This window comes from Bombina bombina, chromosome 8 (genome assembly GCF_027579735.1).
Source record: "Bombina bombina isolate aBomBom1 chromosome 8, aBomBom1.pri, whole genome shotgun sequence".
In the NCBI taxonomy this organism is placed as follows: Eukaryota; Metazoa; Chordata; class Amphibia; order Anura; family Bombinatoridae; genus Bombina; species Bombina bombina.
Window position 1 is genome coordinate 51,668,934 of NC_069506.1, and position 25,184 is coordinate 51,694,117.

Genomic DNA, 25,184 nt, shown 5'->3' on the forward strand with positions numbered 1-25,184 from the left:
TCTTCTACATTGATATATATATATATATATATATATATATATATATCAATGTAGAAGAAGGGCACTCTCAGGATTTGTATAGAAAAGAATATTTTCTTTATTCTTGAATCATTAATACATGGTCGACGTTTCGGCCCACAGTTGGGCCTTCATCAGGACAGGTATAATCTTGAAACTGCTGAGTGGCAAAAATCACAGATCCATATAGATCGTCTATATGGATCTGTAATCTTTGCCACTTGGCAGTTTCAAGATTATACCTGTCCTGATGAAGGCCCAACTGAGGGCCGAAACGTCGACCATGTATTAATGATTCAAGAATAAAGAAAATATTCTTTTCTATACAAATCCTTAGAGTGCCCTTCTTCTACATTGATATCTACATTTATTACTCATAAGGATTGCACCCAGGTCGTGGCTGCTCCACCTGGTTGGAGTGCTGGGCTACAGGCTATTTAACTTTATATATATATACATACAGTATACAGCTCTGGGGAAAAATTAGGAGACCACTGCAAAATTATCATTTTCTCTGGTTTTACTATTTATAAGTATGTGTTTGAGTAGAATGACGATTTTTGGTTTATTCTATAAACTACTGACAACATTTCTCCCAAATTTCAAATGAAAATATTGTCATTTAGAGTATTTATTTGCAGTAAATGATGACTGGTCAAAATAACAAAGAATGCAGTGTTTTCAGACCTCGATTAAAACAAAGAAAACCAGTTCATATTCATTTTTAAACAACACAGTACTATTGTTTACACTTAGGAAGAGTTCAGAAATCTATATTTGGTGGAAGAAGTCTGATTTTAAATAACAGCTTTCATGCATTTTGGCGTTCTCTCCACCAGTTTTTCACATTACTTTTGGGCGACTTTATGCCAATCCTAGCGCAAAAATTGAAGCAGCTTGGTTTTGTTAGATGACTTGTGACCATCCATCTTCCTCTTGATCCCATTCCAGAAATTTTTAATGGGGTTTAGGTCTGGAGATTGGGCTGGCTGTGACAGGGTCTTGATCTGGTGTTCCTCCATCCACACCTTGATTAAACTGACTGTGTGGCATGGAGCATTGTCCTGCTGGGAAAAAAAAAAACAATCCTCAGAGTTGGGGAACATTGTCAGAGCAGAAGTAAGCAAGTTTTCTTCCAGGACAACCTTGTACGTGGCTTGATTTATACGTCCTTAACAAAGATAAATCTGCCCAATTCCAGGTCACCTTATCTGGAGTCCAATTTTTAGCGTTGCCCAACAACTGGTCATCTAATAGTTAGACAGAGACCTGGAGAGGCCTACAAGCAGTGTCTCACACCCATTGTGAAATTTGGTGTAGGGTCGGTGATGATCTTGGGGTGCTTCAGCAAGGCTGGAATCGGGCAGATTTATTTTTGTGAAGGACACATGAATCAAGCCATGTACAAGGTTAACTTGCTTCCTTCTACTCCGACAGTGCCAATGCCATTTAGTAAATGAGAGATTATGTTAGAAATTAAATGAGTCTTGCTTAGCCTTCCTGAGGGTATCATTTGTGGTTGTTCCTGCCATTAAAATCTAAATTTGCCCAATACACGAAACCTTGCACAGGAAGTGAGAACGTATTGCTAAGCATAGAATATTTGCATACTTGTTTTGTACCAGAGAAGTGTAAGGCTAGGTACATATGTCTGTTCAGGAAGGGGCCCAGTGGCTAAGTAGTGTATGAGGCACACTATCCCAGCACACTAAGAAGAACCCAAGAAGTGACGCACAAAACAGCAAATAGAAGTATCTCACCTGAAGACTTTAACAAAGGGTTCAGGAGACCGTGAAGAGTCAACAAGCAGGATCGCAGGAATTGGCTCAGGTAGTTCAGAAGAGTTGTACAGGCTGAAGTTGGAAAAAGATAGATTGAAAAATTACCAAGAGCAATCCGTAGGCTTAGTCGACGTTCAGGCAATGTGTGGCAGTGAGGAACAAAGGGCCAACTTGAAGGCAAAATCAAAGTTCAAGCAAATAGGTCGATATTTAGGAATCAAGCACAAAATTCACCCACCCAGTAGAAAAATACAAAAAATGGGCATCACCACATGACGTGGGGCAGAAAACTAAATAGATGCTGGCGTGGAAAAACATACAAGAGTCTTGCTGGATAGAAAAGAGGGTAGAAGGAGGAGATGACCATGGGCGTTCAGAGGTTTTTCACCAAAACCTCGGCCAAGTATGTGAAATTCTTAAAGGGACATTCCAGTCAAAATGGAAATACAAATAGATGAGTTACATCTTTGAATAGAAGCAGATTTACAATATACATATACTGAAAAAAAGGCTTGTAGTAAAAGTAATCACTGTTATAGGGGCCGAATTATCAAGGGCCGTATGGCCCCTAATATCCCTGTTTCCATGTGAGCCTTCAGCCCGCTGTTTCTTAACACGTCTGCCGCCTCTGAGATGAGTTGATTGATACCCCCTGCTAGCGGCCGATTGGCTGCGAATCTGCAGGGGGCGGCATTGCACAAGCAGTTAACTAGAACTGCATGTGCAATGTTAAATGCAGACAGTGTATGCTGTCGGCATTCAGCGATCTCTGGCGGACATGATATACTACAGTGTATGTCTGCCAGACATTGATAAATCGGCCCCATAGTGTCAGTTTTCTATGCACATGCATGTAAAGCATATCTAGATATTCTCAGTGTACCAGCATTTTAAATAATGCAGCTGCTAAAAGAACCAGTGGGGCTTGTATCATATCAGCAGTGATGCAAATTGAGTTTCTACCAGCTTCTAGTAAAAGTAATCACTGTTATAGGGGCCTAATTATCAAGGGCCGAATTATCTTAAGACCGCTGATCCTTAACTCGTCCGCCTCCCCTGAGACAGGTTGATTGACACCCCCTGCTAGCGGCCAATTGGCTGTGAATCTGCAAGGGGCGGCATTGCACAAGCAATTCACTAGAACTGCTTGTGCAATGTTAAATGCAGACAGCGTTTTCTGTCGGTATTCAGCGATGTCTGGTGGACATGATACGCTACAGCGTATCATGTCCGCCAGACATTGATAAATCGGTCCCATAGTGTCAGCATTTTTCTATGCACATGCATGTAAAGCATATCTAGATATTCTCAGTGTACCAGCATTTTAAATAATGCAGCTGCTCAAAGAGCCAGTTGGGCTTATATCATATAAGCAGTAATGCAAATTGAGTTTCTACCAGCTGATTTAAGCTGATTTAAGTGCTGTGTTTATAACAATGCTGCATGGAGCATACTTAAAGGGATAGTAAACTTTTTTTCTTTCATGATTCGGATAGAGCATGCAATTTTAAGCAACTTTCTAATTTACTCCTATCGCCAATTTTTCTTCATTCTTGGAGCAGGCCTATTTTTTGTTCAATACCCTGGATAGGGCTTGCTGACTGGTGCCTGCATTTAGCCATCCAATCAGCAAGCACAACCTAGGTTCTCAACCTAAAATGGGCCGGCTCCAAAGCTTTTATTCCTGCTTTTTCAAATAAAAATAGCAAGAGAATGAAGAAAATTTGATAATGGGAGTAAATTAGAAAGTTGCTTACAATTGCCTGCTCTATCTGAATCGTGAAATAAAAATTTTGGGTTTAGTGTCCCTTTAAGTACACTCTTGAAACTGCTGTAGCTTTTACTAGAAGGATTTTTGCTTATACGTGTATATTGCAAACATTCTTCTATTCAACTAAAATGAACCTGTGTGCATTCCAATTTTGGCTTGAATGTCCCTTTAAAGACTTTATCGCCCTTATGAAGTAGATCATCTCACAGTTATATCTCAACAAAGCTGGCAAAGTGGTCTTGTTTTCATTTTTCTTTATTTTTTTAAATATTTATTTTCTTTTTTGCATATATTAAAGTTAACTGTTATACAGAAGCAAATCCTTCTTTGTGGAACTTGATCTGAGTGCCAAAAGCTGAACAGTTACATGATAGATGCAGCTGCATGTATTACAATGGATTTACAATTTATGTGATGAGGGAATGGTACAAATCCTTGTTAGTTCTGCAATTTATGAGTTGCAATCTTGCCGCAATCTCCCTCCCCCCCAAAAAAAAATATTAGTTTCACAAATGTTTTTTATTTTGGGGGGAATCTTGGCCAATTACTGACTCAAATAAAGGCATTGATTTGAAGTTGCTTTTTGTCTATTAAATCCTTTATTGGGCACATATTTTCCCTATTAAATACATAGATTCATAAAAATACCATACAAGTACGTTTTTGTTTTTTTTCTTCTTTTTTTTTTATCATCCTTGACATCCAGTTTCTTGAAACCTGTCTTGGCACATTTAACTGATGAGCCAAATGGTAAGTAAAGTCTTTTTTTTGTTGCTCCAGGTGGAATTTGTGGGATCATTTTAAGGTGCTGTGCTTGTCTAAACACGTGAATAATCTTTATTGAAATATATATTTAAATATAAAAAAAAAATATCTCTGGTTAAGGTACCTAGCACATTTATAAAAGAAAGAACTTCACTTTTATGTTTGCAAATAAATCAATGCTGGGAATGTTGTATGGGCTTGTCTCAGCTTAAGTTTTCACATGCTGATTTCAGTTTCTGGGATACACACAAAATGCTAATCATATTAATTATTAAACTCAATTCACTTTGTTTTAAGGTCATTTATATACGTTTTCCAGGCCATAATTAATTTAAAGGGACACTCAAGTCAAAATAAACTTTTATGATTCCGAAAAAAATGCAGTTTTAAGACACTTTTCAATTTTCTTCAAATTATCAAATTTTGCGCAGTCTTTTTATATTCACACTTTCTCTGTAACAAGATCCTACTGAGCATATGCACAAGCTCAGAGGGTATATGTATACTAGTCTGTGATTGGCTGATGTCTGTCACATGATACAGGGGGCCGGAAAATGGGAGAAGAAAATAAAATTGTCATAAAAAATCTACTGCTTATTTGAAATTCAGAGTGAGTGTTACATTGTCTTTTTATGATGCACTTGTTAATTATGTAATTGTACTGCATTGAGTGGCTCTTTAATCTATTATGGTTCTGATCATGCATTTTTATGAGACTTCAATTTTTTTCTAAGATCAAATTTAATCCTTGTACCTTTTGTTGAATAGCATACCTAGGTAGGCGCAGAAGTAGTACTGCACTACTGGGAGATAGCTGGCAATTGGTGGCTATATACATATGCAGATGTTTTCTGCTAGATCCAAGTAGTGCATTGCTGCTCTGAAACAGACTATAACTTTGCAGGGGTTAATAGATATGTGCAAGCAATAATTCAATAACAAAAAATCCTATAATGTTCAAAGATTTTGTGTGATTTTTCTCTCCATGCTAGCGAGTTTTAGATCAGTAGGCTCCTGGTAAAGCAATGACAAGAGGCTTATATGTAGCCACCACTTACCAGCTTGCTCCCATAGTGCATTGCAGTTCCAGAGCCTACATATGTATGCTTTTCAATAAAGGATACCAAAAGAACAAAGTACATTTATTAATAGAAGTAAACTTAAAATCTCATGCTGTACCTGAATCATAAAAAAATCATTTTGACTTTCATGTACCTTTAAGGTAACACTATAAACTTTCCTATAATCTTAAAAACATTGGTATTACATTTACTAAAATAATGCTTCATTTGATGCATCTAAATAATAGAATTTTAACATTTGCTTAAAGGGACATGAAACCCATTTTTTTTTCTCTCATGATTCAGAAAGAGCATGTCATTTTAAACAACTTTCCAATTGCCTTCAGTTATCTAATCTGCTTCATTCTCTTGATATCCTTTGTCAAAAAGCATATCTAATAGGCTCTGAAGCTGCTGATTGGTGGCTGCACCTAGATGCCTCATGTTATTGGCTCACCCATGTGCATTGCTATTTCTTCAACAAAGGATAACTCAAGAATGAAGCAAATTAAATCATAGTAGTAAATTGGAATGTTGTTTAAAATTGTATTCTTTATCTGAATCATGAACGAAAAATGTGGGATTTCATGTCTCTTTAATAAAGCAACAGAGTTTGGGGAATTTTTCATATCCACCAATGAGCTGTTAATCCTTGAGTATAGCGGACATGCAATTTACAATATTTTAACTTGACCTTTTTCATGCTAAATGTTTTTAATTCTTAATTTAGTTTTCTTTTATGTACATTTTACTATAAAAAATAGGTTCAATGTCCCTGTAAGCTTGTCTGTGTTCAGCACATATGGTTCTTAAATTGTGCTGTCCATAGGGAATCATTTTCCACACCTAATGATCTCTTATGAATTAAACCTTCAATTACTAAAGCCATAAACATCTGGTGAGCCGTGACGTATACTCTTGTTTAGTTTTGTTACTCAGCGCCTCATTTTGGTCACTCCTCAGAAATTGTCAGTCATTCAGAAAATGGTTTGTGGTCAGTAAGACTCATGGGTCTGGTACGGGAATTTCTATTTACACCAAATTCCTGTTATTTTATTTTTATTTATTTTACAGTAAAATCATGATTCAGATACATTATACAGTTTTAAACAACTTTCCAATTTACTTCTGTTATCTAATTTGCTTTGTTCTCTTGGTATCTTTTGTTGAACATCATACCTAGGTAGACTCAGGAGCAGCAATGCACTACTGGGAACTTGCTGCTGATTGGTAGCGGCACATATATGCCTCTTGTCATTGGCTCACCTGATGTTTTATGCTGGCTCCCAGTAGTGTATCTTTATTAAAGGATACCAAGAGAATGAAGCAAATTTGATAATAGAGGTAAATTGGAAAGTTGTTTAAAATGTTATGCTCTATCTGAATCATGACAGGGAAAAAATTGGTTTCATGCCCTTTTAAGCCAAATATAGAAAAAAATAATGTGAAACTATAACTCAGAATCACCATGGTATAAAAGTGAGCTTTGCTTGCGCCATAGGTCATGTAATTTTATTAACTCACTTTAGCATCACAAATGTAATTGAACCACAGTGAGGATGACGGACAGACTAGTGGTTGCGTGGTTTATATCTAAAATAAAGAATACAAGTACAAAAGAGACAGTGCACACTCTCTCATAGCTTCAAAATCATGAAACAACCTAATATTATTATATTATTAATAAACTAATAAAGTTCAGCTGTTTATGTCCCAAAATGTGTGAAAGATTCAGTGAATATTTCCTTGAAAGGACATTAAACATTTTGATGTACTCAAACATTGCAGTAGTGAGGTAACAAGTAACAGGAGTGAAGGTTCAAAACTGCAAATTTAAAGGACTTTTAGAGCTCCTGTGGGTGCCTTTTTTAACTGCACAGCAGGCCTCTGGGTACATTTTTTTTTTCCAGTTGTTAGCGGGACCCAGTGGTACAATCAATCAGCTGGTGTATCACCTACCCCATTGAAATAAATCAAAGCAAGCGCTGATAGATCCTTTCTATAGTACATAGAGTGTGGGGGCACATCCTATTATATAAAAGGCCAAGTGTGTTTGTCCGAAGCTGTCATGGGCAGTAGAGACAGCACGAGTCCTACTCCCTAGCTGATCTGCGGCAGAAGTGGGCGTAGCCGGGCATGAGCGGGGGACGTGGCCGGGCATGAAGGGGATGTGGCCGGGCGTGAATGGCTGTGAAGAAGGTGTGAAGGGGGTGTGGCCGGGCGCGGTCGCGAGATAGAGACAGAGAGAGAGGAGGAGAGGGAGAGGAGGGGAGAGAGGAGAGGGGAGAGAGAGGAGAGGGGGGAGAGAGAAGGGGAGATGGGGAGAGAGGGGCAGAGGAGCAGAGGGGGGAGGGAGAGGAGAGGAGAGGGGGGGGAGGGAGAGGAGAGGAGAGGGGGGGGAGGGAGAGGAGAGGGGGGGAGGGGGGGGAGAGGAGAGGGGGGGGCGAGGAGAGGGGGGGAGGGAGAGGAGAGGGGGGAGGGAGAGGAGAGGAGAGGGGGGAGGGAGAGGAGAGGGGGGGAGAGGAGAGGGGAGAGAGAGAGAGGGGGAGAGAGAGGAGAGGGGGGAGAGAGAGGAGAGGGGGGAGAGAGAGGAGGGGGGAGAGAGAGAGCTCAAAAGAGAGGGGGAGAGAGCGCAAGAGATGGGGGAGAGAGCGCAAAAGAGAGGGGGGAGAGGGGGAGAGAGCGCAAAAGAGAGGGGGAGAGAGCGCAAAAGAGAAGGGGGAGAGAGAGAGCGCAAAAGAGAGGGGGAGAGAGAGCTCAAAAGAGAGGGGGGAGAGAGAGAGAGCTCAAAAGAGAGGGGGAGAGAGAGAGAGCAAAAGAGAGGGGGAGGGACAGAGCGCAAGGGGTGGGACCGCTGTACGGCAAAATAAGCCCGTGTGAACGGGCTTTAGGACTAGTTCTGATATATTTCAGTAGGGCAGGTGTTAGAGCATCATAATGTGATTGGCATCTTCTAGTAGAGGAAGGTTTTTTGTTAAAAGTTTGCTTCCCATACAGACAGATACCAGACCATTGATACAGATAGAGTGCAAGCTCAGCAAACCTCATATTGTTAAGCATGCCCCTTATGAGTAGAGTCCCTATAGCAGTTATTTTAATCTGTTTTAATTGTTTATTAAAATGTACTACACTAAATACGCAGTCTGTGTCGTTTTTATTAAGTTTTGTTTTAGCAATATGGTTAAAATCTAGTTGGTAAAATGTTTTCTGTTCTGACTAGGGACACATATTCCTAGCTCACAGAAGGTGCACAATATTACCGTGTAGATTCCAATGTGTAATGTTTTGCAACATAAAATTGAATGCTTGGTTTATAACAGAACCTTCCATCTTAATTCCAGTATTCTCCCTTGTTGAAGAAGCTGTACTGTCAGATTGCAAAGACATGTCCCATTCAAATAAAAGTATCCAGCCCTCCCTCACCTGGTACAGTTATTCGTGCCATGCCTGTCTACAAGAAAGCAGAACATGTAACTGAAGTGGTAAAGCGATGCCCCAACCATGAGCTTGGACGGGACTTTAATGATGGTAAGAACTTGTTGGTTAGAATAAGCATATACATTATATGTTTAGAATAGATATTCAAAGGTTCTCCAGCTTGGAGAGAAATTGTAATTCAGACTTCACAAAGGCTGAACTCACTGAATTTTCAAAAGAAAAAGGGTGGAACTCTCCAGCACTGTGAGATCTCTCTCATTTATGTATGTGAAGCAGAGACAAGCCCAGTGCAATATAGCCCTGCATGATATGAGAGCTTTGTTACACTTACACTTTGTGCTTTGTATTTTATATTACTATACATTTCAGTATTATTGCATTTAAGATTTGCACTTTCTCATTTGTATATTAATATATTTAAATTTTGATATAGCTGTACACATTCTGATTCTGCTTTGAATGTTTCTGTGTTTCTTTAATAACTTATGACCATACTTTGTATATTTCTGTGCATCTTTTACAAATTACGTTGCACTTTGTATTTTCTCCATTGTAAACTGTCAGTTTGAGAAAGTGGGAGGAACAGGGCAGTTCCCCGGACTGAACAGGGGAGTTCCCACTGTATGTCTGAAGCTCTCTCACAAGTCTTATGAAATTTTGTAAGCATTTTAAACAAGCTGGTCTCAATGATGTCACATTACACTTATCTTAACTGACAGAAAAGTAATATATACTAAAATATCGACAAACACAAATTAAATTATAGTGAAAACATTTCAGTTTAATTTGGAATTGATGCAAACTGAGCCTTTATATCAGCTCCAGGGGTTCTCCAGTTACCTTCTCTCATGTGAAATTCTGTATCCCAGTGAGCTTCATTACTTTCTAAGGAAGGCATCTCTCATCTCTCTGGGATTTTCAGATTCCTCCCCTTTTCTTAGAAAATTCAGTGAGTTCTGCCCCTTAGAAGTGAGCACTATAATCTCTCTCCAAACTAGAGAATGTTTGATTATCTGGCCCATTAAAAGTAATGACTATCTCTGGGAAACTGAAGCTGACAGTTTTTAGTTTTTAATTTAAATAAAAGGCACGTAATGTGCAAACTAATTTGTAAAACAAACACATAAATTATACAGGGACTGTGAAAGCATAATCTGAATTTGTGAAATCACAATCCTAGATACAACGCTATATACAAAATAAAATACAAAATAGAAAGTGCAAAGTTTAAAAGTAATAAAGTTTAATCTGAAGTGTAAAGTGATATAAAATAGAAAGCACAAAGTGTAAATGCAGCGGAACTGTCATGTCATGCAGTGCTATATTGCACTGGGCTTGTCTCTACTTAAAGGGAAATTGTACACTAGATATACCTTTTAATAAATGTTTTGTAGATGATCCATTTATATAGCTCATCTGGTGGTGTTTTGGTAAAAAGGTATAGTTTTGTTTATTTTTAAATAACATTGTACTGTTTTTCAGACTTCTAACCAAGCCCCACAGTTTTAGATGCATACAGACTTCATATTGCTTCTGTTTGTATAATGGGTCTTTTCATATGCAGGGGAGGGTCTGCTCTCAGCCCCTTTCAGTGGGTGTCCCTGCCTAACCTCATCAACAGTGCTAAATTGGGAGCTTCTTAGTAAGTTTTTAAAATATTTGACACTGGATTTTGATATCCGTATCTGTGCACATTATTCTTTATAGTAGAGTCTATTACATGCAATTAAAATTAAAATTGGTGTATACTGTCCATTTAACATACAGAAATGCAGGGAACGCCCCATGGAGTACTAAACCAAAATCTGCCTTTTGAAAATTTCACTAGAGAATCAATTTAGAATATCTCACCTGAGCAGAGAGGTTTTGAATATCAGGGCAATTGTTTTTTTTTCTTGAGGTAGAAATGTGGAAATTTCCATATCATTGTTCTAAGTAGCACTAAGCAATACATAAAGGCCTTATTTAGGGACTTCTCAGCATAAATTGAAATGCAAATAAATACATTTCACTTTTGAATAGAAGCATATTTGCAATACGCATGTATTAGCCAAAAACAAAATGCTATTCAATATCGTTTTGGTTTACCGTCATCATACATTCTTGTGGAGAGATAACATTGATAGGATTCAGTAGAGGTTCCATTTAGAACTTTATTATATTTGAATACTTGTTCAATGTCTTAAAGGTCTAATGCTGGATTCTATAAACTCTCTTTTTTACTGAGGCAAAAACAGGCAGGACTAGAACCGTGTTTTGCATTACTGAGGTTTTCCTGATTATATCTCATGCGCTAATATCTGAAAACAAGGCTTTTCAGACATCTAGAATAGGGATGGGTGAATGTGGTGAAAGTGTAATTCGTTTGGTAGAACAAATAGTCTTGTGGACATTCGTTTTGGATAATCGAATGAAAAACCATAAAAATTTGGTAATCTAATTTTACTTTCGTTTTCGAATGTTCATAATAAAATAAATCGAATATCCACATTAGAAATTTTGAATGTAACATTCAATTTAACAAATACTATTCAGAAGTACAATTGCTCATGTGGTACGGAATGAAGTAAATTGATACATAATAGATACATATATATCAATTTGAATGTTTATATTTCTAATATTACATACTTTGAATATTACATTTAAAGTGAATGTAAAGTGCTCATCCTCACTAACGTTACCCTTAATGTCTATTAAAAATAAATACCAGTTTCATTCATCGATTTACAATGTTTTTGTTATATACCTTGTTTTTTTATTTTGTTCGTTGGCTCCCATTATTTTGATCCTCCACCCGGCACACGCACCTACTTAGTGTCAGTCTGATTGACGTCTTTATTACCAATCAAGGCTCTAACCACAGGGGGACCCACCCGCTTACGCTGACGTCACTACTCCTTTCTGCGCCTGCGTTGTTATCATGTTCACCGGCGATTTCCTTTAACGCTCGTGCACATTTTGCGCATGCGCAGTAGTTTTACTTTACGGAGCCCTGTCATTTCTGAATTACTGTACCGCTCGGTAAGTACATCAGTAACAGGGCTCCGTATTCTCAAATTACAGCTTATTTTGAAAATCAATACTGTTTGAATAATAAAATATTAGTTAGCAGGCAAAACATAATTAAATTAAAAAGTTCTGTTTCAATAAACACTTACAATCGATCTGTATTGTATTTTTATTTTTTGCGCTATTAGGTGCTGGGTTAGCAGATCGTTTCCTTCTCTTCACAACGATAGTATTCATTGAATGTATTGATTCAATGAATACTATGGTTGATTGAAAGCGGAAACAGCATTTCACGCATGCGCAATGTGAAGTGAAAACGGGAGCGCGCATTGAAGAGACGTAAACAGCGGGTGGGACCGCTGTATACATGATATGTCTAAAACTAAGGAAGTAAACTGTGGGAGGAGCAGGTACTGTGAATAGTCTATATTTCATCTAAAAAATAAACTACATATTACTAATTTTATAATAAATGTATAGTGGCGGTTAGGTTAATATCAGGATTGCCTACAGGAATATGTGTTCAAAAGAACGAAAATTGACAATCACTTTAAAGAGAACAGTAGAAATACTATTGCAACTATATAGATTCTTACATTTCGAATTTGAATATTACATTTAAAGAAAGCATTATAAATACTATTACATAAAACAAATGTTACAGTGTTTTGCAATATTTCGAAATTCAAAACGAACAAACAAATGTGTTAAAATTTGTTTCAATTTTTGAATGTTGCAAAACAGTCACCCCTTCCCTAATCTAGAAGCAGCAACAGATCCTACATAACAGCCCATGCTAAGATTACTATAGAGAAGACTGATTACTGGAGGTCACTTGTTCTGCTATAAACTTGTGACTATACAGGGAGAAAACACTACTGAAATGGAAGACGAACAGAAATGATTGTCAAGCAACAAATTAGGCCTCTATGAAAACCACACGGCAAATAATAAATAAAGTATTAAACAAAAACAAACTAAAGGAAAGAACAAGTAAGCATCAGCACATATATATGCAGAGAAATAAAAAGAGCTGTTAATTACTTTAAAACCTATAGAAAAACAGCCCCAAAATTATCATAAGTAAACCCTAAAGAAGGGGATATATTTTTCTTCCACTTAATTCTAGCTTTTGTTTTACTGTTTGACCTCTCTTAAAGGGACATGAAACAAAAAAAAATGAGTTCATGATTCAGATAGATGATGCAATTTCAAACAACTTTCCAATTTACTTATATTATTTAATTTGCTTCCTTCTCTTGTTATCCTTTGCTGAAAGATTTATCTAGGCAAGTTCAGGAGCAGCAAAGAACCTAGGTTCTCACTGCTGACTGGTGGATGCATATATATATATATATATATATATATATACACATTGGCTCACCCATGTGTTTTGTTAGAAACCAGTAGTGCATTGCTGCTCCTTCAACAAATGATACAAAGAGAATGAAACAAATTAGATAATAAAAGTAAATTATAAAGTTGTTTAAAATTGTATGCTCTACCTAAATCATGAAAGAATTTTTTTGGGTTTCATGTCCCTTTAAACATTTTTTTGCAGGTGAATACTTTTAGGAGGAGCCAAGATAGTACATTTGTGGAAAATCCAAACCATGTACTGTATTATAAAGTGAGCAAATGAAATGTTTGAAATATTATTTGACAAGTATTCTGCTAACAATACTTTATCTGACTCATATTCATTTTTTTTAATCTGGTTTCTCAAAATTTTAAATACTGATATTTTTAGGTCAAACAGCCCCAGCGAGCCATCTTATTCGCGTGGAAGGCAATAACTTATCACAATACGTGGATGATCCAGTTACTTGCAGACAAAGTGTTCTGGTACCATATGAGCCACCACAGGTAACACTTTTTTATTTTTTAGGTGTATGAATAAATGTAATTATCGATAGGAAAAAATGCAATTACTGCTTTGTTTGTAGTTTCAAGGGGTGCCGTCTGGCCTGTGCAAATATACATACATTTATATACATAGGCAGCATCTGACAGCATCAGAACAAGGCGCCACTGGAGCTTATGGAAGTGCGATCTCATGAGCGCAATGTTTCCGTGACCTTGCGTTCTCATTGCACCTCACTTTTGCATGCGCTGGTATAACTCAGTTGAGTGCAATATTTTGCGCTCAACTCGTTACCTGGCCCTAAATGTATGTTAGAAATGTTGAGTTTAATGTACTTTTACACAAAAATGTATTCACATACTACAATAAAAGTTATGAGTATGTGAGGTGATAGAAGTAACCATGTTTAAAGGGATAGTAAACCCCAATTTTTTCTTTCATGATTCAGATAGAGGGGCTCGCCAGAAACAGCAGTTATGAAGCAGCGGTCACAAAGACCGCTGCTCCATAACCTGTCTGCCTGCTCTGAGCAGGCGGACAGACATCGCCTGAAATCAACCCAATCGAGTACGATCGGGTTGATTGACACCCCCTGCTGGCGGCCCATTGGCCGCGAGTCTGCAGGGGGCGGCTTTGCACTCTTGTGAGCTGCTGGTGCAATGCTGAATACGGTGAGCATATTGCTCGCCGTATTCAGCGAGGTCTGTCGGACCTGATCCGCACTGTCGGATCAGGTCCGACAGACCTTGATAAATAGAGGCCAATGAATGCAATTTTAAGCAACTTTCTAATTTACTCCTATTATCATTTTGTCTTCCTACTCTTGTTATCTTTATTTAAAAAGCATTTTTGGTTCAGAACCTGGGTTGCACTTGCTTATTGGTGGCTAAATGTAAACTAACCAATCAGCAAGTGCAACCCAAGTTCTGAAGCAAAAATGGGCCGGATCTTATCTGCTTTTCAAATAAAGACACCAAGATAAGGAAGAACAATTGATAATAGGAGTAAATTAGAAAGTTGCTTACAATTGCATGCTCTATCTGAATCATGAAAGAAAAAAATTTGGGTTTACTATACCTTTAAGAGATTTCTTTTACCTGAAACGTGTGACTGAGAAATATATATTTGATCTTTTCCAGGTTGGGACCGAGTTTACTACTATCCTCTATAATTTCATGTGCAATAGCAGTTGTGTAGGGGGAATGAACAGACGGCCAATTCTCATAATTATCACGCTGGAAACAAGAGAGTGAGTCATTTTTTATTTATTTATTTATATATATATATGTGTTGTTTTTCATTGTTTAATATAATAATACAATGCTTATTATCAAAAACATAAATCATAAAATTTCCCAGTGGCCTGGGAGGTAAGGGAAACTTTCGAGCAGGGTTGTTGGGTATTTGTGGGCAGTATTTGTGGTCAGAGCCATGGCTTGAGGGGTGGGGTTACTGAATACTGTGGACAGGAAGTGCATGGTGGGGCTGAGAAATTCCTTGGTTTTGCTTTGAAAACTGAGAAATTTGCCCTGAAACAGAATCTGCGGGACATCATTCCCTATTGGTGACAGTCCAGCAATGCGCAGGATAGTTAGGAGCTCGGCACCAAGTTTATATATATTTCAGATGATCAAGTGTTGCATACATATACCTTCCAACATCTGCTGGACGATTTCTGAAACATGGGATGTTAAAAGTTTAAAGGGACACTGAACCTAAATTTTTTCTTTCATGATTCAGATAGAGCATGCAATTTTAACCCTTTGAGTGCTAAGCACTTTCCCACCTGGGTGCTAAGGTGATTTAATTTTTTTTTTATTTTAATTTTTTTTCAGATCCCTAATTCTTACACTGTTTGAAAGGTTAGGCGATAACCTTTCCAACGGTGGGTCTTGGGGGTCTGTAGCTGCTTAGATGCCTGAGATACAGGCGTATAAGCAGCATGCCCCCTTTTCCCTATACTTTGTATTGTAATTTTTTAATAAAGTTGCGCGGTGACGTCATCATGTCATTGCGCGTGATGTCACCACGCGAAACGTGAAGCCCCGGCGATGCCTGACACTATGCAGGACTGATCGCCGAGGTACGAGCGACTGGAACCCCCTAGATCTCCCTCAAGGTGGGAGAGGGCTAGCGACGGCTCTGAGCCGTCGTTAGAACCAGAGTGTGAAACTCTGCGACGGCTCAGAGCCGTCGTTAGCACTCAAGGGGTTAAGCAACTTTCTAATTTACTTCTAAATGGGACTCAAAAATGGGCAGGCATCTAAACTTACATTCTTGATTTTCAAATACACATACCAAGAGAATGAAGAAAATTGGATAATAGGAGTAAATTAGAAAGTTGCTTAAAATTGCATGCTCTATCTGAATCAGGAAAGAAAAAAATTGGGTTCAGTGTCCCTTTAAGGGCAGGGGCCAATGGTAATTTGTGGGTGCATGGGAGAAGACAGTTTATGTGTTAATGAACATGGATACTGTGGGTGTAAACGAGATGTCTGTGGGTGGGTGGGTGTGTTCAGAGTTTGGGTGAAACTCAGTAAGTCTCTTAAAACTGGGACACTGAAGGGCAGCGGAACAAACATTCCAACTGGCGACAATGCACAGGATGTAGGATGGTTGAGAGGAATGTATACATATAAGCATATCAATTATATTGCGCAACTGAACTTAAGGGTCAAGGGTGGCGAATAAGCCATGGGTATCATCAATATAATATATATTATATTTCTCTCTTCTTTTTTGTTGCAGTGGACAAGTGTTAGGCAGAAGGTCATTTGAAGGTCGGATTTGCGCCTGTCCCGGCAGAGACCGAAAGGCAGATGAAGATCATTTTCGGGAACAAGCAGCATTAAATGAAACGGCAGCAAAAAACGGCAATGCAAACAAGCGCAGTAAGTGCCATACGCTACATAAAATACATAGAATGATAGGCTACTTAAAGGGCCACTAAACCCAAAATCTTTCTTTCATGATTCAGATAGAACATACAAATTTAAACAACAGTACAATTTACTTCTATTATTTATTTTGCTTCATTTTTGAGATATCCTTATTTGAAGAAAAAGCAATGCACATGGGGGAGCCAATCACATGAGACTTCTATGTGCAGCAACCAATCAGCAGCTACTGAGCATATCTAGATATGCTTTTCAGCAAAGAATATCAAGAGAATAAACCAAATTAGATAATAGAAGTAAATTAGAAAGATGTTTAAAAATGCATTCTCTTTCTAAATCATGAAAGAAAAAATGTGGGTATCATGGCCCTTTAAGTTGAGCTTAGCATGTAACTTCCAGAGAGACTGAAGTGTCAAAATTAAATTTTCATAATTCAACTTCCCAATAGACATCTATTATCAAATTTGCTTCATTCTCTTGGTATCCTTTGTTAAACAGTATACCTAGGTAGGCTCAGGAGCAGCAATGCACTACTGGGAGCTAGCTGGTGATTGGTGGCTGCAAATTTGATAATAAATGTAAATTGGAAAGTTGTTTAAAATTGTATTCTCTATCTGAATTGTTGTCTTGAAAAAAATTGTGCTAAAATGAGGAATCTGCTGTGAAATAGTAGTTTATTTTTATAATAAATTAATATACATGATGTTCTGTATTAAAGTGTAGATGCCTGATTTTGTAAATATGCACAAAAAAAACCTCCCCTGTTGTAATTTATAATGTAGGAATGTTATGTTTGTGCAGCATCTATACCTGTGTTCCTCTTAGCATGGACATGCAGTCATAACTTACTGTCTGTATACTGAAACACTAAACATACCATACACTGACTTGACAAACACTGTCAAACTCATTAAAATTGTGTCTAAAATCTATTCTATTTAAATTATGCTCTCCTATGAAACGTTTAATCATAATTATATTACAAATATTGTAGGGAGAACGACACATCTGGTCAGTCTAGTCAAAATTAAACTTTCATGATTCAGATAGGGCATGCAATTTAAAACAACTTTCCAATTTACCTTTATCATCAAATTTGCTTTGTTCTTCTAGTATTCTTTGTTGAAAGCTAAACCTAGGTAGGCTCATAGCTAATTTCTAAACCCTTATCTCAGTGCATTTTATTGTTTTTTCACAGCTAGTAGGTAGTTCCTGCGTGCCATATAGAATAGATAACATTGTGCTCACTCCCGTATAGTAATTTATGACTCAGCACTGATTGGCTAAAATGCAGGTTTGTAAAAATTACTAAGATAAGGGTGCACTCTGCAGAGGCTTAGATACAAGGTAATCAGAGAGGTAAAAAGTATATTAATATAACAGTGTTGGTTATGCAAAACTGGGAAATGGGTAATAAAGGGATTATCTTTCTTTTTAAACAATAACAATTCTGGAGTTAAAGGGACAGTATACCCCAATTTTCATATAACTGAATGTAATAGACACTACTATAAAGAATAATATGCACAGATACTGATATAAAAATCCAGCATAAAACCTTTTAAAAACTTATTTAGAAGCTTCCAGTTTAGCTCTGTTTAAAAGGTTACTGGAACACCGACTGCAAGTGGGAAATAGCAGACACTCCCCCTCCTCCTTCCTTTGCATATGAAAAGAAGCAAGCTGGAGTAGGTATACGTTGGTATTCTCCAAAAACATTAGGGCTTGGTTAGGAGTCTGAAAATCAGAGCAATGCTATTTAAAAATAAGCAAAACTATTTAAAAAAAAAAACAAAACAAAACTGTATGGGCTATATAAATGGATCATCTACAAAACATTTATGCAAAGAAAAATCTAGTGTATAATGTCCCTTTAACTGTCCCTTTAAAGTAGGTCTTGCAGTGCATGCGATCCTGCATACAGATGGTGAGAGTTTTTAATTACCGACACATTATTGTTTTAATAGAATGTGGTTGATTTTTATAAATTTTTTGTTTTTCAATTATATACAATGCAATGTTTTAGGAACAGAGATGTTATATATTTGCTATACAGAATTAATTGGGTTACAATGTGTTTCTTTGTTATGGGCTATTTAAACCAGTAGAGGGGGGAGTTTTACCATCCCTGACGTTGTGCCATCTCTGGCACAAAGTTCGTTGGAAGTTTCCTACTACTATAACCTAATTTGTATTTTGTGTTTGTTTTTTTTGTTTTTTATACAAAAAGGGCTTCTTCAGTTGTTGCACAAACGAATGTTGTGGGTAAATAGAACCGTTTCAAAACGTATTTTTTCACATTACCAATACAGCCTCTCTTTTCTAGCGGCATGCAAGCAGAGCCCTCAGGGAATGCCAACGTTAAATACTAATATCAAGAAAAGAAGGCACGGAGAAGAGGAGATTTACTATTTACCTGTGAGTAAAAACATGTTCCCTTTCACTACAAGAATGATGTATACAGCAAACAAAAGTCATTTATGCATTACTGATCCTAGTGTACTATTCAGCAAAACACTGGGGATTGGCAGCTATGTGCAACTGCCACTCCTGGTTGGTTCACTGGCCATGTTTTGCACTGGAGCTGGAATGTTTGTGACTCCCGAGTAGGAAGTTACCTGCTTGGGACACAAGCATAGCAGCTCCAGCATTGCAGTGCTTAAAGGGACACTCAAGTAAAAATTAAACTTGCGTGACGCAGATAGAATTTACTTTTGTTAACAAAAAGTGCTCAGTCTTTTCTATTTACACTTTTTGAGTCACCAGCTCCTACTGAGCATGTGCAAGACTTCACAGAATATACATATTTGTGATTGGCTGATGGCTGTCACATGGTACAGGAGGAGTGGAAATAGACATGACTTTAAATACATAGGCCCAGTTTCCATTGAGGTGGTAAAGTTTGGAAAATTCTTCCTAGACTTTAATGGAGATAAAAGTTTTTACAGTTTTCAAACTTTACCAACTCAATGGAAAATATGCCATAGTTAGATAGGGTTAGTAATGCAAAATTGTCACGCTGTTATTAATTAGTTAAAGGGAGAGTAACAATTAAACTTTTGTGAGCATGTGATCTTAAATAACTTTACAATTTACTTTTCTTATCTAATTTGCTTTGTTCCCTTTGTATCTTTTGTTTAAAGGCATACCTAGGTAGGCTCAGAAGCAGCAATGCACTACTGGTAGCTAGCTGCTGATTGGTGGCTGCACATATATGCCTCTTGGCATTAACTCATATGATTTGCTTATCTAATTCCCAGAAGTGATTTGCTGCTTCATCAACAAAGGATACTAAGAGAATGAAGCAAATGTAATAATAGAAGTAAAATTGAAAGTTATTTAAAATTATATTTCTCCAACATTGGTGTGTCCGGTCCACGGCGTCATCCTTACTTGTGGGATATTCTCTTCCCCAACAGGAAATGGCAAAGAGTCCCAGCAAAGCTGGTCACATGATCCCTCCTAGGCTCCGCCCACCCCAGTCATTCTCTTTGCCGTTGCACAGGCAACATCTCCACGGAGATGGTTAAGAGTTTTTTGTAGTTTTATTCTTCTATCAAGTGTTTGTTATTTTAAAATAGTGCTGGTATGTACTATTTACTCTGAAACAGAAACGGATGAAGATTTCTGTTTGTAAGAGGAAGATGATTTTTAGCAGACAGTAACTAAAATCGATTGCTGTTTCCACACAGGACTGTTGAGATGAAGTAACTTCAGTTGGGGGAAACAGTTAGCAGTCTTTTCTGCTTAAGGTATGACTAGCCATATTTCTAACAAGACCATGTAATGCTGGAAGGCTGTCATTTCCCCTCATGGGGACCGGTAAGCCATTTTCTTAGTTAAACATAAAAGAATAAAGGGCTTCAAAAAGGGCTTAAAAACTGGTAGACATTTTTCTGGGCTAAAACAATTGCTTTACTAGGCATATTATGCAGATTCTAACTAATTATTGGTATTATAATCTTGGGGAACGTTTAGAAAAACGGCAGGCACTGTGTTGGACACCTTTTTCAGATGGGGGCCTTTCTAGTTATAGACAGAGCCTCATTCTGGGACTGTATAGGGGTTAAATGTAAAAACGGCTCCGGTTCCGTTAATTTAAGGGTTAAAGCTCTGAAATTTGGTGTGCAATACTTTTAATGCTTTAAGACACTGTGGTGAAATTTTGGTGAATTTTGAACAATTCCTTCATACTTTTTCACATATTCAGTAATAAAGTGTTTTCAGTTTGAAATTTAAAGTGACAGTAACGGTTTTATTTTAAAACGTTTTTTTGTGCTTTGTTGACAAGTTTAAGCCTGTTTAACATGTCTGTACCATCAGATAAGCTATGTTCTATATGTATGAAAGCCAATGTGTCTCCCCATTTAAATTTATGTGATAATTGTGCCATAGTGTCCAAACAAAGTAAGGACAGTAATGCAACAGATAATGATATTGCCCAAGATGATTCCTCAAATGAGGGGAGTAAACATGATACTACATCATCCCCTACTGTGTCTACACCAGTTATGCCCACACAGGAGGCCCCTAGTACATCTAGTGCGCCAATACTTATTACCATGCAACAATTAACGGCTGTAATGGATAACTCCATAGCAAATCTTTTATCCAAAATGCCTACTTATCAGAGAAAGCGCGATTGCTCTGTTTTAAACACTGAAGAGCAAGAGGACGCTGATGATAACTGTTCTGACATACCCTCACACCAATCTCAAGGGGCCATGAGGGAGGTTTTGTCTGATGGAGAAATTTCAGATTCAGGAAAAATTTCTCATCAAGCTGAACCTGATGTTGTGACATTTAAATTTAAATTAGAACATCTCCGCGCACTGCTTAAGGAGGTGTTATCTACTCTGGATGATTGTGACAATTTGGTCATTCCAGAGAAATTATGTAAGATGGACAAGTTCCTAGAGGTTCCGGTGCCCCCCGACGCTTTTCCTATACCCAAGCGGGTGGCGGACATAGTAAATAAAGAGTGGGAAAGGCCGGCATACCTTTTGTCCCCCCCCCTATATTTAAGAAATTATTTCCTATAGTCGACCCCAGAAAGGACTTATGGCAGACAGTCCCCAAGGTCGAGGGGGCGGTTTCTACTCTAAACAAACGCACTACTATTCCTATCGAAGATAGTTGTGCTTTCAAAGATCCTATGGATAAGAAATTAGAGGGTTTGCTTAAAAAGATTTTTTGTACAGCAAGGTTACCTTCTACAACCAATTTCATGCATTGTTCCTGTCACTACGGCAGCGTGTTTCTGGTTCGAGGAACTAGAAAAATCGCTCAGTAAAGAATCTTCGTATGAGGAGGTTATGGACAGAGTTCAAGCACTTAAATTGGCTAACTCTTTTGTTTTAGATGCCGCTTTGCAATTAGCTAGATTAGCGGCGAAAAATTCAGGGTTTGCTGTCGTGGCGCGCAGAGCGCTTTGGCTAAAGTCTTGGTCAGCGGATGTGTCTTCCAAGACAAAATTGCTTAACATTCCTTTCAAAGGTAAAACATTATTTGGACCTGATTTGAAAGAGATTATTTCAGACATCACTGGGGGAAAGAGCCACGCCCTCCCACAGGATAGGTCTTTTAAGGCTAATAATAAGCCTAATTTTCGTCCCTTTCGCAGAAACGGACCAGTCTCTAATTCTGTATCCTCTAAGCAAGAGGGTAATACTTCACAACCCAAACCAGCCTGGAAACCAATGCAAGGCTGGAACAAGGGTAAGCAGGCCAAGAAGCCTACCACTGCTACCAAAACAGCATGAAGGGATAGCCCCCGATCCGGGACCGGATCTAGTGGGGGGCAGACTTTCTCTCTTTGCTCAGGCTTGGGCAAGAGATGTTCAGGATCCTTGGGCGCTAGAAATAGTTTCTCAAGGTTATCTCCTGGAATTCAAGGAACTACCCCCAAGGGGAAGGTTCCGCAGGTCTCAATTATCTTCAAACCAAATAAAGATACAGGCATTCTTACATTGTGTAGAAGACCTGTTAAAGATGGGAGTGATACATCCAGTTCCAATAAGAGAACAAGGAATGGGATTTTATTCCAATCTGTTCATAGTTCCCAAAAAAGAGGGAACATTCAGACCAATTTTGGATCTAAAGATCCTAAACAAATTTCTCAGGGTACCATCGTTCAAAATGGAAACTATTCAAACGATCCTACCTACTATCCAGGAAAATCAATTTATGACTACCGTGGATTTAAAGGATGCGTACCTACATATTCCTATCCACAAGGAACATCATCAGTTCCTAAGGTTCGCTTTTCTGGACAAGCATTACCAGTTTATGGCACTTCCATTTGGATTAGCCACTGCTCCAAGGATTTTCACAAAGGTACTAGGGTCCCTTCTAGCGGTTCTAAGACCAAGGGGCATTGCAGTAGTACCTTACTTGGACGACATCCTGATTCAAGCGTCGTCCCTGTCAAAAGCAAAGGCTCATACGGACATCGTCCTAGCCTTTCTCAGATCTCACGGATGGAAGGTGAACAAAGAAAAAAGTTCTCTGTCCCCGTCAACAAGAGTTCCCTTCTTGGGAACAATAATAGATTCCTTAGAAATGAGGATTTTTCTGACAGAGGTCAGAAAATCAAAACTTCTAAGCTCTTGTCAAGTACTTCATTCTGTTCCTCGTCCTTCCATAGCGCAGTGCATGGAAGTAATAGGATTGATGGTTGCAACAATGGACATAGTTCCTTTTGCACGAATTCATCTAAGACCATTACAACTGTGCATGCTCAGACAGTGGAATGGGGATTATACAGACTTGTCTCCGACGATTCAAGTAGATCAAAAGACCAGAGATTCACTCCATTGGTGGCTGACCCTGGACAATCTGTCACAGGGAATGAGCTTCCGCAGACCAGAGTGGGTCATTGTCACGACCGACGCCAGCCTAGTGGGCTGGGGCGCGGTCTGGGAATCCCTGAAAGCTCAGGGTCTATGGTCTCGGGAAGAGTCTCTTCTCCCGATAAACATTCTGGAACTGAGAGCGATATTCAATGTTCTCAGAGCTTGGCCTCAACTAGCAAAGGCCAAATTCATAAGGTTTCAGTCAGACAACATGACGACCGTTGCATATATCAATCATCAGGGGGGAACAAGGACTTCCCTGGCGATGAAAGAAGTGACCAAGATAATTCAATGGGCGGAGGATCACTCCTGCCACTTGTCTGCGATCCACATCCCAGGAGTGGAAAATTGGGAAGCGGATTTTCTGAGTCGTCAGACATTCCATCCGGGGGAGTGGGAACTCCATCCGGAAATCTTTGCCCAAATAACTCAATTATGGGGCATTCCAGACATGGATCTGATGGCGTCTCGTCAGAACTTCAAGGTTCCTTGCTACGGGTCCAGATCCAGGGATCCCAAGGCGACCCTAGTAGATGCACTAGTAGCACCTTGGACCTTCAACCTAGCTTATGTATTCCCACCGTTTCCTCTCATCCCCAGGCTGGTAGCCAGGATCAATCAGGAGAGGGTCTCAGTGATCTTGATAGCTCCTGCGTGGCCACGCAGGACTTGGTATGCAGACCTGGTGAATATGTCATCGGCTCCACCATGGAAGCTACCTTTGAGACAGGACCTTCTTGTTCAGGGTCCATTCGAACATCCGAATCTGGTTTCCCTCCAACTGACGGCTTGGAGATTGAACGCTTGATTTTATCAAAGCGTGGGTTTTCAGATTCTGTAATAGATACTCTGATTCAGGCTAGAAAGCCTGTAACTAGAAAAATTTATCATAAAATATGGAAAAAATATATCTGTTGGTGTGAATCTAAAGGATTCCCATGGAACAAGATAAAAATTCCTAAGATTCTATCCTTTCTACAAGAAGGTTTGGAGAAAGGATTATCTGCAAGTTCTCTGAAGGGACAGATCTCTGCTTTATCTGTTTTACTTCACAAAAGACTGGCAGCTGTGCCAGATGTTCAAGCATTTGTTCAGGCTCTGGTTAGGATCAAGCCTGTTTACAGACCTTTGACTCCTCCCTGGAGTCTAAATCTAGTTCTTTCAGTTCTTCAAGGGGTTCCGTTTGAACCCTTACATTCCGTAGATATTAAGTTATTATCTTGGAAAGTTTTGTTTTTGGTTGCAATTTCTTCTGCTAGAAGAGTTTCAGAGTTATCTGCTCTGCAGTGTTCTCCGCCCTATCTGGTGTTCCATGCAGATAAGGTGGTTTTGCGTACTAAGCCTGGTTTTCTTCCGAAAGTTGTTTCCAACAAAAATATTAACCAGGAGATAGTTGTACCTTCTTTGTGTCCGAATCCAGTTTCAAAGAAGGAACGTTTGTTACACAATTTGGACGTAGTCCGTGCTCTAAAATTCTATTTAGAGGCTACTAAAGATTTCAGACAAACATCTTCCTTGTTTGTTGTTTATTCTGGTAAAAGGAGAGGTCAAAAAGCGACTTCTACCTCTCTTTCCTTTTGGCTTAAAAGCATTATCCGATTGGCTTATGAGACTGCCGGACGGCAGCCTCCTGAAAGAATCACAGCTCACTCCACTAGGGCTGTGGCTTCCACATGGGCCTTCAAGAACGAGGCTTCTGTTGACCAGATATGTAAGGCAGCGA

The 25,184-nt window shown here is 38.6% G+C and overlaps 1 protein-coding gene across 4 annotated transcripts in view; it reads left to right on the top strand.

Moving 5' to 3' along the window:
• Positions 1-25,184, top strand: part of TP73 (tumor protein p73) — a 286,919-nt gene that overhangs the window by 216,664 nt on the left and 45,071 nt on the right. For all 4 annotated transcript variants that reach the window (XM_053690367.1, XM_053690366.1, XM_053690368.1 and 1 more), the window contains 5 exons: positions 8,738-8,924; positions 13,597-13,712; positions 14,850-14,959; positions 16,459-16,601; positions 18,934-19,025. In XM_053690367.1, the coding sequence (XP_053546342.1) occupies positions 8,738-8,924; positions 13,597-13,712; positions 14,850-14,959; positions 16,459-16,601; positions 18,934-19,025 (648 nt within the window). The remainder of the gene's footprint in view (positions 1-8,737; positions 8,925-13,596; positions 13,713-14,849; positions 14,960-16,458; positions 16,602-18,933; positions 19,026-25,184) is intronic.